Here is an 18,708-nt window from a genome sequence, read left to right as displayed (position 1 = left end):
CTCTGTGTGTTGCAAATTTCAAATGACATTTCAATCAGCAAAACCCTTTGCAAAAGATTTTGCAAAACGTTATGCAAAAGATTATGCAAAACGCTTTGCCAAAGATTTTGCTAAACGTTTTGCAAAGGGTTTTGCGGGTTGAAATGTCATATGAATTTTGCAACACACGGAACGCGGCGAACGTTTTGCAAAACGTATCAGCCAATCGCGTCTGGACGGGAACTATGTCACCTCCTCGTCAGACCAGATGATCATCCACGACCTAGCACTTGCCACTTTCTTTTCTATGCCTAAAATTGTGCCAGGTTTGACTGGGTTGACGTATATAGTAATAAGGTGAAAATGGCGGAAAAGACGATGGCGGAGCTGCTGCGGGAGGCCGCTGCAGCTCTAGATAAGCAGCGGGATGCAGGATCCGAAACAGCGACCAACATGCCTGCACCGGATCGCACCGGAGAAGGGTTTCGCCCCGTCCACAGACAAGCCGAAACGGGCGAAACCGTAAAGGCCCATTCACACCCTACGGTAAATACGGATACGGACCGTTTCGTCCGGTCCCGGAGGTGTTTCGTCTGTCAATGGGTCCGTCGCCTCTGAGCTTACAAATCCGGAGTGCTCCGGGAGAAACGGAGCAATACCACCAGAAATCGAGGCGGCAGTATAGAGTCAAAAGTCAGACCATTCGCGAAAATAGATATAGTACAATATCTGATATGTATATATGTATTGTATTTATCGTTTTATACTTATATTATACTATATACCTGACCTTTTTATTTTATTGTTCCCCTGCTTTGGCAATGAGTTCTAACTGGTAATTTAACAACATTTTGAGGAGATAATCTGCGGGTTGGTGAGGGGTGTCACATGCCACCGCCGCCTAGGCCTACACTTTTTCCACTTTTTTTTGCAGATTTCGGTAAACAGAAAGCAAAATCATCTCTACAGATGTCATGTTTGCGATTGTCGATGCCGTAAATTTGCGAAACGACAGTCACTGCCCTCTAGAGGATTTATTGCGTAACATCCATAACAACGCTGAAACCAGACAGTGTTATGAAGGGTAGTTCCGGAGGCAACGTTTGGGGCGGACGGACGAATTTCGTCCGGATCCGGCGGTATGAATCGGCCTTTACGGTTTCGATCTATCCGGTTTCGGAGTATCTCCGTAAAGACGGAGTCAAGCGAAACCGGGTAGAGCTGTAGAAACGCTGTAGTACTCATTCCAGACCCATAAGGGGCGCTGCTTCTGCTACAGAAATCCAGAAGAAAAATAAATACGAAGAAGAGGCGAGCATGCGCATAAAGGGTGAGACTCCGCGGGCTTAACAGTCATTGGCTAGAGGGTCGAGGGGTGGGGCGTTGACGTGATGGTTTACGGTTTCAGTCGGTTTCAGGCGTCCACAGAGTAGGGTCTGTCTGCGTCCTGCAAGACGGAGGCGTAACTTGTAGTGGCCGTAACTTGAGGTAGAAGGCGTAACTTGTACTAGGAGGCGTAACTTGTACTTTTCTAAATCGCGGTCTACGCGAGATCTTTCTCTTTTCGCGGTAAAAGAGTCCTGAAGGCCGTTAACCCACACAAAGCAGCAGGACCAGAAGGAGTACTGGGAAAAGTACTGAAGGCCTGCGCGGACCAACTATCAGGGGTCCTAACAAGGATATTCAACACCTCTCTGGAACAGGCTATGGTCCCACCCTGCCTCAAAGCAGCCACCATTGTTCCAGTTCAAAATAAATCCACCATAGGCAGCCTAAATGACTATAGACCAGTGGCACTAACATCTGTCGTCATGAAGTGCTTCGAGATGCTCGTCCTCCACTACCTCAAGTCCTGCATCCCTCAAAACTTTGACCAGCATCAGTTTGCTTATAAAGCAACAGGTCGACAGCTGACAGCTGCAATCGCCACTGTCCACCACACTGCAGCGAGTCACCTGGAAAAACAGGGGAATTATGTCAGGAGGCTTTTTGTTGACTTTAGTTCGGCGTTTAACACAATCTTGCCGAACATTCTCATCAGGAAGCTGACTGACCTGGATTTCCCTGCCCCAACTTGTGAATGGATTTACAGCTTCCTGACGGACCGTCCACAGACAGTAAGGATGGGGACACAAACATCTTCCACCCTGACACTGACACGAGACGGCATACAGGGAGGAAGTCCAGAGGCTCACAGCCTGGTGTTCAGCTAATAACCTTTTGCTGAACGCCAGCAAAACCAAGAAGATGATATTTGACTGGAGCGGGACGAGAGGCGACCTCACCCCACTCCAGATAGACGGGGTCTGCGTGGAGAGGGTCTCCTCCTTCAAGTTTCTGGGGATGCAGGTCAGTAAGGACCTAACCTGGCACACCAACACGGCTGCGGTGGTCGGAAAGGCTCAGCAGAGGCTATTTTTTCTAAGACTGCTGAGGAAATGCCAGGTGGGGACAAAGCTGCTGCAGACCTTTTACCACTCTGCTGTTGAAAGTGTACTGGTGTATGGCATTATGGAGTGGTACGCAAACTGCACAGCCAAAGACAGGAAAACCCTGCAGGGGGTTATTAAGACGGTAGGAAAAATCATCGGCTGCCCCCTGCCCTCCCTGAAGGACATTGCCACCTCCCGGGGGCATAATAGGGCAAAAATAATTATGAGTGACCCATCACACCCCGGCCATGGGCTCTTCCAACTCCTCCCTTCGGGTAGGAGATACAGGTCCCTTGGGAGCCGGACAAACAGGCTGAGGAATACCTTCTACCCCTGGGATATTCGTCTACTTTACGCCTGACCCCCCCCCCCCCCCAATGGACATGTGAAATCCTCTACCATATTTTTTTTTTAAAAAGACATTTATATTTTATGTCTGCACATTTATATTTATTGTGCCTATTGCTGTTGTTTGCGTTCGTATTTTTCTTTTTGCACTGCTTTATTTTGCACAATGGGTAGTGAGCACCACCCCAATTTCGTTATACAAGTTTGCACAATGACAATAAAGTCTGAATCTGAATCTGTAAAAAAAAAGCCTGGTAAGTCACGGTTCACACGAGATCTTCCTTGAAGTCAGATCTGTGTTTAACATTTTTTACGAAATGTTCGAACGCTTAGGCCTACTATTTTAACTTTGGGATCAGGCCGCATGAAATGATGTGAAGGGTTGGTTTCAACCCTGGACCATATGTTTGACACCCCTGCTTCATGTAATAAGGTCATGTTCATGAGGACCTTATGCTAGGACAGTCACATTCATATGCCCTCATAAAGACAAGATGATAGTGAGTGCAGTGGTTGACTGTTTCTTTCTGATTGGTTGCACAATACACAGAGATCTTGCACAAAGGATAAATCCTGGGGAATGGACAGAGAAAACTGGGTACCATTTTGAGGTAAGTGATATTCATTTGTATCAAGCTTTACAGCCTGCATTTATTTGCAATATCAAACTTCAATCGGCACCATTGCAATCAATGCTGATGGTGGTATTATTTTGTTAGAAGTTTCCTCGGCAAACCAGTGGGAATGACTGTGGAGTCTTTATAATAATGCTAAGTCGTATTTAAATGTTTTCATGTCTTGCTGTCATTCGTGTGTTCACCCATTCATGTTTTCCTTGTTTGTTGTTTTTTGTGCAGTTGACCTTGTACGTTGCACTTCATGCTCCATTCGACTACACCATAGTAAGGAAGGATAATTTATATTAAGTGTGATGGAATTTATAATAACTAAATATTTAAAGATGTCATAAGTCTACCTATTTTATGTTTAGGTGGATATGCCAGCCCTTATCCTGCGTTCACACCAAAAGATGCATTTGCTGCCCGAACGCGTTGACGCCGAAGTTTTGCGGCGCAGCAAATCAAGTTTTGCAGCGCAGCAAAAGTTTTGCGGCGCAGCAAAGGTTTTGCGGCGCAGCAAAGGTTTTGACGCGCAGCAAAAGTTTTGCTGCGCCGCAGTTTTGCAGCGCGGGAAGTTTCGCGGCACGGCACGTTTTGCCCGCTGTGCTTCTGAATTCATTCACAACCATGGCCGACATTACGAGCATTGCATGTCTTTACCTGTTGTGGAAGAGGGAGAGACGTCGGAATGCCCGTCGTTTATGGGTTCATGAGACCATTCGGAGCCTGGAAGGCTGGTGCTGCCTGGCACCCAACTGGGTTTTGTTTGGGGTTGTTATTCTAGCCCTTTAGCATACTCATAGTTTAGTTTAACTGTAAACACAACTACACTACAGAATGCTGATTTGTGGGGTTTTTCGAGTTACTAAATAAATGCAACGGTATGGAACTCTAGGTCACTCCAAGGGAGTAACACTGATTGGCTGTTACGGCATGTCACTCAGTCGCAACGCCTCAGTGGCAACGCTGTTGAACGCTGATTGGCTGTCATCACGCGTTTGCTGCCGAAAAGTTGAAATATTTCAACTCGAGCAGCATTTGACGCGCCGCAAAATACGGGCATGCCGCGCTGCAAATCAGATTTTGCCGCGCCGCAAATCAAATTTTGCTGCCGGTTTTCTCGGCAGCAAATGCTGCGGCAGCAAAGCAGCAACGCGTCTCTACATTCACTTTGAATGGGATTGTGCCGCGCGTCAACTTTTTGCATCTTTTGGTGTGAACGCAGGGTTAGGAGGTGGTGGTGTATCATGCTGATGGATAACTTCCAACTGGACAAGTACTTATTTAACCTTAGGGCATTTACAGATTCTCAAATGATTCAAACTTTATTAGCAGGATTCATACTTCAAGTCATTGCATTTCTGATTATTTTTAGCATTTTCCACTCTTATTTCCCTCCACTACCTCATTTAGCCATAAGCCAGCTTTTTGCACACTAGACCAAAGAATCCAGGGATCTCCTAAAAGGTTCTCAGCAGCCTGTGATGCATCTGAGGAAGCGCAAGTTTGAGGAGATGGAGGTAATACGTTTGCCTTTCATAGAATGCCTGGTCATAAATACAGATGATGGTTGCGTTTACATTTGATAGATGAAAAAGTAGACATCATGACAACAAGATTATTGGCTTTTATTAGTAACACCTGTGCTTACCTTGCTACTTCCTGGAAAGCTGGCTGCTGCAACATGGGTCCATTAACCAGAAATAAATACCGGTAACATAATTAAAATAGTTTGAACACACTATACTGACTAGCCAGGCAGCACCGCCTAGTGGCTCTGCTCAATTCTCATTTCGTTCCACCACATACGAAGTGAAAGCGGATGGTCATATCAGGCTAAGTAAGACCCCCCTCACAACATACACAGCACACTACCCCCCTACCCTGTCATTACCAGTAAGATCCCCCACCCCCATCATATACAGAGCTGCCACAACAGCTCTGCCCATCCTCAGTAAGCCCCCCCCCCCCACCTTTCATTCTTCGTAAATTAGTCCCATGTCCACCCTACTCCCTTCTGTATCGAAACCACCATGTTGTATTCCCTTGAGTATGTGCCAAAGTAGTACAATTCACAATAAACATGAACATATCTGTTGTAACTCTGCCTTTGTAACTCTGCCTTGGTATTCTATGAGCATGGAAGAGCCAGACCCCAAGGTCAGTTTTCTTTGTTATCATCAAATAAGCTTCCTAGTGCAAAAGATTCAGAAAATGCAAACAAGTTTGTGTTGTCTGTTTCAGGCTTTGAGAATGGAGGAAGAGAACCAGTGAAGACAACGGTAACATAATTTACATGTGTTTCTTGTTTATAAACATTGCGCCTGGGCACGCCAATCCGGGGCAGAAAGTCATCTACCATTATAGAATGACTACCAGAAAGCCCAGTTTAAATGTATTGTTTATTAGTTGTGGTTAGCCTACTAATCCCCCGTCTATAGCCAGGAAGGCTTGCAGACACACCCTCAACATATTCCCTAACATACCTTTTGCATATTTTAGCCTTTGTCTATCTAATTATTTGATGAAAGCTGCTTTCTAAGGTGCTAGCTATGCTTACATTAATTTACGACCTGCCACATTTGAGATGCACACGTTTGAGATGCACACTGAACAGTTACAAAATACTCTATACTGTACAGGCTAGTAGATGTTGCTTGCTTCTTTCTGCCCCGAGTTTGCACAGTGCAACAGTGATGACGTACCTGAGAAATCCATGCATCTATCAGTAATATTTATTTTAATTCATTGTTTTCTAACTCATGCAGGACCTTAAAAACATGCAGCAAGCGATCAATAACAATATGTGTTCAATGAAATTATTTGAATTATTAATCTGCTGTCTTTAATTCTTTGAATTATTAATCTGCTGTCTTTTTGTTAAAGGTATAAAGGGATAAAGTAGGCTAAACTTAAGCAGGTTCCCCACGTTAAACTGCTATATGCATTACATGTCATTGTAAAATTGTAATAGGCTTCTTTTCTTAAATGCATTTACTTTTTGGGATTTGAAATAGCGCAGATCCATATCCCACCATCTCTTCATGTAGCCACTTTTGTAAGACTTCAAGATGAGAATGTTGCAACAAATACTCATTCCAATGTAATTGCTTTCTGTTCTCTGATTGCTCGAAGGACGATTTTGCTCCTATGGAAATCCCAACACTTAATCTTGGCTTCGTGACATCCTGTCCTTTCTAAAATGAAAAAAAAGAAAATGCTTCGAGAGGTTGCTCGGATAAATTATATTGTCACTGGCAGCCGTAGATAAGCTATTTTGACAAAGGTATGTGTGCATGAAATTCCAAGGTCAAGGTCAAAGGTCAAAGTCACGCTCTTCACCGTTGGCTTAGATTGGCTGAAATGTCACGCTCTTCACCATTGGCTTAGAAACCGGCACTCTTTGTTCCCGCCTTCCGGTTTAAATGCCGACCTTGACCTTGGAATTTCATGCACACATACCTATGAAACACTCTTACATTCACTATTGAAACGCTCTCACCGTCACTACTGAAATTACTGGTATGAATACTACATGTGAAACGCTTGCACATCCTCATGTAAGAGCATACATACATATAACTGAAAAACGTATTCATACATTTGAAACATTTATACAAATATGTGCTTGCATGAGTGTTTCAGATAGATACATATAAATGTTTCACTTGTATGAATGTAAGCATTTCATATGTATGTGTATATGCCACAGAGGTATGTATGTATGCGTGTGTGTTTCTCATATGTATGTGTAAGTGTTTCAGACGAGTATGTATGTATGTGTGAGTGTTTCAGTAGTGAGTGTGTGAGCGTTTCAGTAGTGAGTGTAAGAGTGTTTCATAGGTATGTGTGTGAGAGTGTCTCAATTAGTTATGTCCTAAACGGCCCCTCATAGTTTATCCTCTCACAAATGTTGTCATATTTACAAATTTGCAGATGACACATCTTTCCTGGGACTCATCAAGGGCGGTGATGGGTCGCACTACAGGCAGCTGGTGGACAGCATGCTCGCCTATGGAGAGGAACTGCCTTGTCCTGAACACTGAGAAGACCAAGGAGCTAATTCTGGACTTCCGGAAGAAAGCTCCCCCCCTACAAGCCCTACATCAAAGGTGCTGTGGTGCAGCCTGTTGACGGCTTCAAAGTTCCTGGGCTTGCACATCACCAACACCCTCAGCTGGTCCGGGAACACCACGGCCATTTTGAAAAAGGCTCAGCAGAGGCTTTACTTCATTAGATCCCTGAAAAAAAGCCGGCCTCAGCTCTCAACCACTCACCCAGGCCTACAGAGGTCTGGTGGAGAGCGCCCTCACAGGGGGAATTCCTTTGTAGTATGGCAACACAACAGTAAAGGAGAGAAGGCCCTAAAGAGGATCGTCAAAACTGCACAGAGAATCATAGGCGAAGAGCTCCCCTCCATGGACACCCTGTACACAATTCACTGTAATCCAATCCCAGTCACACCCGGTTCAGATGGAGAAGCTCTGGGCGGGTGCTGAGACACCACCACCACCCAGAGAGTATCATAGCAAAGAGGAAGCGGTTTCATAACAGTTTTTATCCAGCAGCCATCAGACTGCTGGCAGAGGACATTCAAGCTGGACTGACAAACTATACCCCATATCAGACTCTGACCCATTGGGACGCACACATGCATACACACATACACGCACACACATACACACATACACACACCTACCTCATCTTCTCACACATTGTCTTTTTATTGCACTTTTTGCACTACATATTTATTTTAATAATATATTTATTAGAATGTGGACCTTTTTACTCTGTGGACTCTTTTAATATATGTTTAATATTATGTGCTATTTATATTTTGACTGAGTGAACCGCACAAGAATTCCAATGCCACTGTTTACCTGTAATTAGGACAAATGGCAAAATTAACTGAACTGTATATAATAATAATAATGATAATAATAATAATAATTAGGAGTATGCAAGATAACAGTACTTGAACTGCATGCATCAGTGCAAGTAATAACAACCAGTAGTTATTTTTAAATAGTTTTAAATAGTCATTTAAAACCCTTCTATTTGGGAGAAATGGAGTCAATCATGTTACTTTTATTAACATGTTATTGTTACCAAATTGGGTAAAAAGTTCCCGACACACATGCCACTGCTGCAAAACATGGTACCTCTTGCTCAGAAGGGAAGAAGCCCAGAGCTCTCATCAGGAACGGAACCTCAGTTAGCGGTATACTAGTGGACACCTGCCTCGGTGCCATGGAGTCAATGCCTTGGTGACGGAGCTGGCAGTAATAGAAAAGGTCTTCCATTTCCTAAAGTGGTAAAGTAACACTGAGGATTTAATAGGAGCAAAACATCCCAAAAGCAATCATAATAATAATAAAAAATTATAACATTAATAATAACTTTGTGTGTTTCTATAGCTCCTTTCAAAACCAGAGCTACTAGGTGCTACACTAAATAAAATGGCATGTAATGTATTTGCAAAGATAGGCAAAAATGTCTTGAAAAGTGTAACATGTGAAACAGGGATTTCAAGTGTGGATCAAATATAGAATGGACATTATCAAAATTGTTTGCAAATGCAGGTTTGTAAAGGTGGGTATTTAAAAGATATTTAAACTGCGATACTGAGTCCTCTGTTTATATATGTCATAAATAGTACTTGCATGATCCCCCTTTGATACTAATAATACTAGTTATAACACATCCTCATTTAAATAATTTGCAAAAGCCCTAAAGAGGATGAATACAGGGTGTTTCTGCGATACTGCACTGCTCCAGCAGTTAATGGGGGTATGACTGACCCGGCAGAGGGTCCCTCCTCTTCCTCCCTCCAACAGGGCGTAGAAAGGGTCCAGGTGGGAGCCTCCGAGGGCGGCAGTGGCCTGTAACGCACTGTGGTGACATCAAATATTAAAGGCAACATGCAACAGTGTCCAGAGAGTGCTACATCTCCTTATAATGGGACATCCAAATAAATCCAAAAAAAGACACCCAGATGAGGTGTGTAACTGTACCCTCTGCTACTTCAAATGAGATCAGAACCCCAAGAATAGTATTATTGGTTTGGAATGTTATAGAAATTAAAATTAACATATGATAAAAACCGTCTTACTGTGGGTTGATACGCCAGCGGAGAACGGTGCCGTCTGCCCCCCCTGAGGTGAAGACGAAGCGGCCGTCGAAGGAACAGACCAGCTGGGAGACCCCCCCTGGGTGGCAGACCACCGCCAGGCTGCTGTAGGGGTTTCCATCCAGGGGGAGAATCTGGAGCCCAACCTAGAAGGTATTAGGTTATATCAAAACAAGACAATAAAAAAAATTATGGATTATCAAAAGGTCTTGTGATTTAAGGTTAATAGTAATTGGACTAATAAATGAGACTACTCTGGCAGTGTGGCCTATCTCTTCTTCTCGACTGAAAGTTACATGTAATAATTGTAATTAAAGTAATCCAAAAGCAAACAATCCCTCACCTTGTCCTTTGTAATGAAGGCCAGGTAGTAGGTGTAACTGGACCCCGGCAGAACAACCATCTTCTGGACCGGAGATTCATAAGTTGGCCCCAGAAGAGTCTTTCTGTATTTTGAAATGATACAGCGACCATACATGGGTGACTTCACAGTGACAGGGAATGGAGGATGTTAATATGGACATGATTCCAAGGGCCCTATTTTAATGGCCTGAAACGCAAGTGAGAAGCGCCAAGTGCAAGTAGCTTTGTGGGCGGTTCTATGGCGATATCGCTATTTTACCAGCGCAAAAATGACTCTTGTGCCAAGCGCAAATCTAAAAAGGGTTGGTCTGAAGTAGCCTAATTACCCGTAGGTGTTATTTGGGCGTAACATGCAATAAACCAATGAGAGTGCCAGCTCCCATCCCCTTTAAGAGCCATGAGCGCATTTGAATCTGAAGAGTTGATATTTTGACAGCACGTCTGCAGTCTCCGATGAGACAGATGCACATGAATTTCAAACTTCAAATGGTTCAGTTTATGGCCAAATAATATTGCCTAATTCACACATGGAATGAGGTTTTCTTCCACAACTTCAGAAATACTCAATAAATTTCGGCAAAGAAAACTTAACACACATATGATATGCGGTAACTGTGGTTCTATTTAATGATATACGCAATACATTATAAACATTGTTTCTTATCAGTATTGTATGCATTATCGTTATCGACTTGTGTTCCTAATATGCATGTGTCCCCCCGTTCATATACATTGCCACTGTATTATGTGTTACGTGTTTAGTTTGCGTGTGTTCAAACAAATGGACGCACACACGCGCGCCCGCATTCATTAATTATTTAACACATACACACACGCGCACCCGCATTCATTCATTCTTTTTTTTTTTAAACCAGGTATTTCCTGGTTTGTGGCGCAAGTGGCTTCTGAAATTGCAAAATAGCACCAGGGAACGTTCGCACCAGAACACGCCTCCTCCTTTCGCCGAACCGGCTCTTGGGGTGCAAGATCATTCCCTAATTTACAGACGCGTGGCGCAGGAGGGAAAATAACGCTCTGCGCCAGTTGCAAACTAGCAACGACACATGCAGCACTGAGAAAGTCAATTGCGCCGGATGCAAGATAGGGCCCCAAGACTGTGAGACCTGCACATGTTGGTGGTGCTGTTTAGGAGCTTCATCTTGTGCTGGTCCGAGGCCGTGAGGAGGAAACGCTCAGTGCTGAGTGGGGGGTACCAAGTCATACACTGCGGCACCGCACTCTGCTCCACGCGCTCTGCACTCAGCACCAACAGCTGCTGCTCCATACTGCTGTCCAGGTCGTACTCCACCTGTGGGCCAGGTGCAGACACAAAAAATACACAAGCATGGACCAATAACATCAGACACACACACAAACACACACACACACACACACAAACACACACATACACACACACACACACGCACACACACAATTAATGCATACTTTGGGATTTCGATATGTGACAACTCATGTAACTGTTTGCACTACCACACATAAAAAAATTACTATTTAATCTAAGCGGCTAACCTGCACTCAGGTTCTAGTTGTTGTTTTGTTATTTTAAACTAGGTTGTGCTGCAGCACTGTTACTAATTTTGTAGCCATTCCATTTTTTTTTAATGCATTATTATTCTCAACCTCCTTTGAACTTTGAGCTCAAATGACTGATGTACATTGCGTACAGAGTCGTCTGAAATAGGCCCGTTGATCATGCCTCTTGACAGCAGCCTCCCCAGACCAAGCTTAACCCACGATTGAGTTTGGTCTGGCAATAGCCAGGCTACATGAAAGTAAAAAAAAGTAGGAGACAGTACAAGGACGGATTAGTCCTACTGCTTACTAGATCTCCCACTGGCTAGAACACAGAGGACTAGCAGTCTCCAACTAACTAATACACCCAGGACTGACCAGTCTGCGGTCCATGGCCAAAGACAGCAGCCGAGGCCGGGTGCTGTCGAGGTGCACCCCAAACAGCAGCTCTCTGATGGGCTTGTAGTGGGAGATGTGTCGTCCAACCAGTTGCCATTGCTGTGTTGTTGAGCCAGGAGAGCTATGCAGGTGGAATACTGTAACCGCTTTCCCAGTGTCCTGATCACAGCAAGGACCCCAGCATTAATACAGCGGTGTGGTGAACAGAACACAGGTGGTCTCAGTACTGCAGTATTCATTAAAGCCATAACTTGTGCATGAAGTTCATCTTCTGTTCTAGTGAATGAAAGACATTTTTTAAGTATCATTCTATAAATGACTTCACCTATAAAAGCAAAACAACATGGAACCTGCGGACCTATGCAAAGGGTTGCTTGCTTTTTGGACAACAATAGAAGTGAGCTGGAGAAACATATTGCTGTCGTTTGCCGCTTCAATAAGATATTTATATTCCTTCATATAAAAGTTTCCTAATTTTTTTTTAACATACAATATGAAGAAAATACAATGAATACAATATTTTTCACTCACAGCAGTGGCAAGATACATGGAGTCCAGGGAGAAGGTGATGTGAGTGATGCTATTGTCACTGAAATGAAAGCAGTCCTCTGCATCGCTGTGTAAAGAAGAGGCATCCAGTATATGGACCGCTCCACTGGCAAAGCCCACAGCCACATAGAACCCTGTTCAAAGACATACTAATGATTCAACACATAACAATGAATCAATTATTTATTATAACTAACATATCATATCACGAGTATGTGTTTGAGCGTGATTAATTAAAAAGAAGAACTGGTCACGGTTTGTTAACAACAGGGAAACTAGCGCAGTTATAATGATATTAGGGATGCACGCTAACTTTTTTTAAAACCAATACCGATGACCGATAACTTTCAGCTCCTAAAGGCCGATACCGATAACCGATAACACACAAACATATATAAATATATATGTTCATGACCTAAGATCATGACATTAATACTATGAACAAAGAGAAAAACCTTTGGGTTTTTATTCACACTTGATGCTGGATATGCAGCCATCGGTGTCGCTCAGACATTCGTAGAATCAACGGGGGGTTTAGGGGGACGGGGTGGCAAGGGGCGGGATATGACGTAGGGTCAAGGTTCGCAAGAGGCGGGATAATAGTGTGTTCCTGAATCCTTGGACCCAAGCCTTCCGAGTTGCACCTTTGACGTAATGTCCGGACTCGGAGCATTTATAGCGTTCATGTTCGTATGAATTGCAAGACCATGCAATGTATAAATTGGTGACCGGAATAAAGTAGCAATGTAATCAAGTGTGTAGGAGCATTTAAAATGACCAACGTGGTACAAATACAAAAAATAAATCTCTTCACAAGCCATTTTGTTGAGAGCGTCATCACTGCTCTTGGTCTACTCTCAGATTTCCGAAAGATGAGGACAAACAGGGGGCGTGCCTCTGAGAAATGCCGCAAGAAAGCTGGGAGATCTTCGACTTTCGACTCGGAAGCAGCGATGGATTCAATGTTTATTTTCCTTGATTCGGTTGGCGTCGGTCAGTTCGCCAAGAAGAGTCGTTCAGAATCGTTAGTTCGTTCATTCGTTCACTCGAGTTTCTCGACTCAGCTCCTCCCACGTTCTCATTCTCAAACGATCGTGGAAGTCGGTCATCAATCAATATTTCAACTTTAACCAAACGCAGCGGGATGGGGGGGTGTAGTTGATTATTGGATGTTTAACATATCAGCAAGATAATAGATTTGTTAAGCAATTATGGTGGGGGTCCAGGCGGAGAATGAACCATGAAAGAACGAGACAGATTGACGAGGCATTCAAATATTTGACACAGAAAGTACAAAGAGAGCATGCATTTATCATTTCACTGATATCGAATCATATTATCGTACGCTCGATCACTAAAGGTACGGCCACACCAAGCGCGTTATGGGCGTAGGCTTATGCGTGTAACGCGCCTAACCTGCCACTTGATCATTGTGTGTCACAAAAATCATTCAACACGCCTAACGCGCCTACGCAGCTAGATGAGCCCGCCCAAAACTTATTTTCCCCACATGGCTGAGATCACCACCATCGCTGCACTGTATTTGTTGTGGGAGTCCGAGGAACGTAGGAAACCCAAACGCCACCATGCATGACATCCTCCGTAGGCGCTCACAACTGGGTGAGTTTCAACACCTCCTCCAGGAACTTTGCCTGGATGACGGCCGGTTCCAGCGGTATTTTAGGTTGACTGGGGCGATGTTCGATGACCTGTTCTTTCTGATTCTGTGCGACCTCCGTCTCTCTGCCTGTGACGTCGAGTCAAGCTTAACGCTGATTGGCTATCATGGCTAAGCGTCATGCGTAGGAGATTAAAAAGTTCAATTTTTTGAACTCTGCGTGCTGGTGCGTTGGGTGCGTTAGGCGCGTAAAAACGCGGTAAATCTACACGCCTAAACCAATGGTTCCCTATGCAGAAATGCAGATTTTCGACGCCTCTTACGCGTGTAACGCGTTTGGTGTGGCCGTAGCTTAAGCCTCTTCCCTCTTCACCACTCACAGTCAGTGAAGGAACAGCGGGTCAGCGAGTCAGCGACTAGTGGGTCTGGGAGGAGTCGAGTCTGAGAACGAACCAGACGAACGAGAGAGAAGAATCAGTTCGGTTCGTTCGTGTTAAAGATTCGTTCATTCAAACTGATTCGGTCGTGAACTACCCATCACTACTCGGACGTCTGGCGTCTGAGGATTGAGGGACACACCATAAGGACGGCCCCTGTCATTCAAGGTGTGTTTTGGTCTGAGCGCAGACAGCAACGGAGGCAGAACGGGCAGAATTCATCGCGATCATCCTAAATTTTGCTGCAGCGATGCAATATATATTCTGTTGCATCCATAACCTCCGATCGATGAAACATTGGAGCATGTCCGTCACGCCCCTTTCACCCTCGCAGCTGGGCTGCGTCAGGTGGTTAGTGGAGCCTTTAAGTTGGCTGAACACTGTTCACCTGTTGCCAGATTGTCTTCGCTGTTAGGTTCATGCAAGTCTCTCCAGCAAATCGCCTGTCTCCTGTTCCCGGCTTCCCGACCCTGCCTGTCCCCGACTACGTTCCCCGTCTCGTCCTTCTGGATCCTCGTTCGCCTGTCTCCTGTCCCGGCTTCCCGACCCTGCCTGTCCCCGACTACGTTCCCCGTCTCGTCCCTCTGGATCCTCGTTCGCCTGTCTTCTGTCCCGGTTTCCCGATCCTGCCTGCCCCCGACTACGTTCTCCGCCCCGTCCCCGTTGATTTGCTTGACGAAGTAAAGATCGGAATTTCATTGTGTTTGCTTGTCTCTGAGTCGCGCTTTTGGGTTCTAATCTGCCAGTCTCCTCAGTAGAGCGTGACAGCGTTACTAGAGAAAGAGAGTGTCTTTTTTTGCTTAATTTCACATCTAACAAACACTGGGACAAATGTAGTTGATTTCTGTTTTTAACTGAGACAACAAGGAGTGGAAGGCTGGGACCCTATAATGTTCAGCTAATTGTTTTCAATAATAATTGTTACGAGAGTAGCGTATGTGTGTGCGCGGGAATGTGAGCGGTAGCGTGCGTCAGTTAAGTGAAGTAATGAACGAGCCTGGTAGTGTCTGTGCAAACGTGTAGGCCTACTGTTAAGTCAGTGAAACTAATAATTAATTAATTAATTAATATTAATTAATTAATAATTATTACCCAGCCTGTCAATAGTCGGCAGCCGCTTCATTCCAACCATATTCCGACCTATAAGCAGACCCACTGCCGGTCAAAGTGAAGGGTGTTACCCCTGGAAGAACATCTACCCTGCAGGAAACGTCTCCCCTGTGCTCTTCGACGACAGTCTGGGAGCCGACAGCAGGACAAGGTGTAACGTAATAATAAAAAAAAACGTATATTTTTTCTATATACGCGTGCAGTTGTGAACTAATGTATTGTTATTGATTGTAAGATGCGTACTTTTAGGGTTAAGATAAGACCTATCAATCAGCGTTATCATAATGGTAGCGGGGCACTGAAATTATATAGGCTATGTTATCGTGGCTATTCTTCATGATTATCTGACTTATCGGAATAACGTAATCATTTCTGTTATGAGCCCGATAATTATCGTGCACCCCTAAATGATGAGTAATACATAACATTTAATAACTACAATAATTATACAAAAATACCACTACTGCTACTCCTACGACTACTACTACTACTACTTATGAAATAATAACAAGAACAATACAAGCACCTTGGGGGTCAAAGATCAAACATTGAATCCTTTCTGATTCATACACTCTGCTGGCGAGGGTGAGTTTGGTGTTGTAGTCGCACACTTTCAAAATGCCACTGTGACTCCCCATGGCCAGGATGGGCCGTCTGGGATGACAGGCCACCGCATGCAGGGGCGCACAGTGCTCTCTCAGCAGGGTCTGGGGTCCCCCACCTGGGGTCTTCACGTGAACTACAGTGGCCCTCACTGTGGACACAACAAAGCTCCTGCAGACGCAGAAGGATCCGTCACCCAGAGGTTGCTACATTGTGTGTGTGTGTGTGTTGGGGCTTGTTTATGTTTGTTTTGTTATATAAAAGGGATTTGGATGGAAGATGTTATCAGATATTTGATCAGATTAACTTAATCACCTCAACTAAGGAGGAAATGAAGATACTGGCATCTATGTTTGTCTCAAAAGTAACACAGATTTGAACAACATTTGGTAGAATTGTTGGTCACTGACCGCGGCACATCTGAGTCACCCTTCATACCAACTGGCAACAAGGGGGCATGGCGATGCATGTGGATTCTTGTGTATATGTGTCAATCAATCATCTGGGAATGATGCACAGATTTGCACTATATATGTGGATGGAAGGTTAGTCATGGTGAGTCATTGGCCAACGAATGACCTTCAGCACAACCTTTAAATGCACTAAACCTATGAACCTATGACATAATACACTGAGATGTTGTGGGACGCTGGACCATGGGTACAGTTGATTCAGGTTCACACCAAGTTAAAGGGGTGAGCCTATCACAAAATGCATGGGAATTATGAATTGACAAACAAAACCACAAATTTGGTGTAATAGGCAGAGAAAGAACTGTTTAGCCTTTCTAAACATGTGGAAGGGCATGGCTTTTCCCAAAACTACAGCTTTATCCTAAACTAATTCACCTTACGCTACAAAACTGTGGGGATGACCTCCCCATGCCACACCCAATAAGGATACTGGCTCCGAAAGGGCCCCTCCGTTTATTCTGCTTCTTTATGCGACTATTATTATACCTGCTGACAAAAGGCTGGTCTGCCAGAATGCAGCTCTCTGGATAGTCCTGGCTGGGTTCAGGGGCGGCGTCTTTAGAGAAGGAGATGGAGGCTATGGCATCCAGGCTGAAGTCACTGTACCAGCTCATGAGCCGGAAGTTCTCATCATAAAATTTGATATGGCCAAGGACATCGCCTGTCACAATCCATCTGGAGAATGTAAAAACATGTTGAAATATTAAAGGGCAGTCAATCCCCAACACCACTCGCATACTGTCTGCATTAGATGACCTCAAAGCCCTCTAGGTTAACACACGCCACTGCATGCATCACTTTTTATTTGCTGATATGATTATCCTGTCCCCTGCATTGGTGCGACACAGCTGTCCTCTGTTTATTAAAATTAATTGAAGGGGCGTTTACAAAATGGACAAATTAACTCAGAACTCAGGCTGAGTTAGGGGGTTTACTTTTAAAGGCTGCGTTAGGGGGTTTAGCTTTAAAGGTCCCATTACCACAAAACGTCATAAAAATAACCACCTGACGCAGCCTTTAAAGGTCCCATGTCATGCCAAATGGCTTGTAACGGCTAATAACACTCACATCTGGTCGCACGACATGGTACCTTTAAAAGCTGCATCAGGGCTTTATTTTTAATTTATAGGCTGCGTTAGGGGTTTTTGTTTAAAAGGCTGCGTTAGGGGGTTTAAGGCTCAGTTATGGTTCTACGTTGAGGCAACTCCCAAGTTTTGAGAGGCGCACGTCAGGCCCTTGTGGAGGACCCAGGAGGGTCCGCAAGGACGTAATTGGTTCGTAAACCTCCATGTGTTGCGTCGATATAGAAACATAATCAAGCCTTTAGTTTTAAAGGCTGTGTTAGGGGCTTAGTTTTAAAGGCTGCGTTAGGGGGTTTAGTCTTAATTTTGCATTGGGGTGTTTGGTTTTGATTTACAGGATGCGTTAGGGGTTCAGCTTTGATTTATTGGCTGCGTTAGGGGGTTTGTTTTTACTTTAAAATCTGCGTTAGGGGCTTTGGTTTTTATTTAAAGGCTGCGTTGGGGGGGTTGGTTTTTTATTTAAGGCTGCGTTAGGGGGTTTGGTTTTAGAGGCAGCTTTAGGGGTTTTGTTTTAATTTAAAGGCTGCCTTAGGGGGTTTGGTTTTAATGGCTGCGTTAGGGGGTTTGGTTTTAAAGGCTGCGTTAGGGGGTTTTGGGGTTTGGAATGCTTTATGTATGCTATGATAAGCCCTCTCGCACCTGTCCGTGGAGGTGAGCACGGTGATGGCTTCTCTCTGAAGGGGCAGGAGTTTGATGGCATTCCGCCCTGCTGCCTCTTCCCCCTCATCCCACAGTACCAGGTTCCCTGCGGACGTGGCGGTGAGGGCCTGCTGGCCCCGCCAGTGGAACAGAGACTGACCCAGAGAGCCAACAGATTGGTTGAAGCTCTGGGAGAGAGAGAGGGGGAGAGAGAGAGAGAGAGAGAGAGAGAGAGAGGGAGAGGGAGAGAGAGAGAGAGAGAGAGAGAGAGAGAGAGAGAGAGAGAGAGAGAGAGAGAGAGACACAGACACAGACACAGACACAGACACAGACACAGACGGACGGACGGACATGGAGAGGAAGACAAACAGACAGACCGAAGGACAAAAAGAG

General features: G+C 44.6%; 1 protein-coding gene across 1 annotated transcript in view; it reads right to left on the bottom strand.

Moving 5' to 3' along the window:
* cfap251 (cilia and flagella associated protein 251) overlaps positions 1 to 18,708 on the bottom strand; it is a 255,782-nt gene that overhangs the window by 81,488 nt on the left and 155,586 nt on the right. Inside the window, exons 8-17 of the mRNA XM_060064532.1 lie at positions 18,316 to 18,503; positions 17,081 to 17,269; positions 16,045 to 16,292; positions 12,336 to 12,487; positions 11,784 to 11,963; positions 10,997 to 11,181; positions 9,853 to 9,955; positions 9,492 to 9,655; positions 9,181 to 9,271; positions 8,542 to 8,685 (exon numbers count right to left, since the gene is read on the bottom strand). Coding sequence (XP_059920515.1) covers positions 8,542 to 8,685; positions 9,181 to 9,271; positions 9,492 to 9,655; positions 9,853 to 9,955; positions 10,997 to 11,181; positions 11,784 to 11,963; positions 12,336 to 12,487; positions 16,045 to 16,292; positions 17,081 to 17,269; positions 18,316 to 18,503 — 1,644 coding nt within the window. The remainder of the gene's footprint in view (positions 1 to 8,541; positions 8,686 to 9,180; positions 9,272 to 9,491; positions 9,656 to 9,852; positions 9,956 to 10,996; positions 11,182 to 11,783; positions 11,964 to 12,335; positions 12,488 to 16,044; positions 16,293 to 17,080; positions 17,270 to 18,315; positions 18,504 to 18,708) is intronic.

This window comes from Gadus macrocephalus, chromosome 11 (assembly GCF_031168955.1).
Source record: "Gadus macrocephalus chromosome 11, ASM3116895v1".
In the NCBI taxonomy this organism is placed as follows: domain Eukaryota; kingdom Metazoa; phylum Chordata; class Actinopteri; order Gadiformes; family Gadidae; genus Gadus; species Gadus macrocephalus.
The sequence above is the reverse complement of the archived record's forward strand: the minus strand, read 5'-3'. Positions and strand labels throughout refer to the sequence as shown.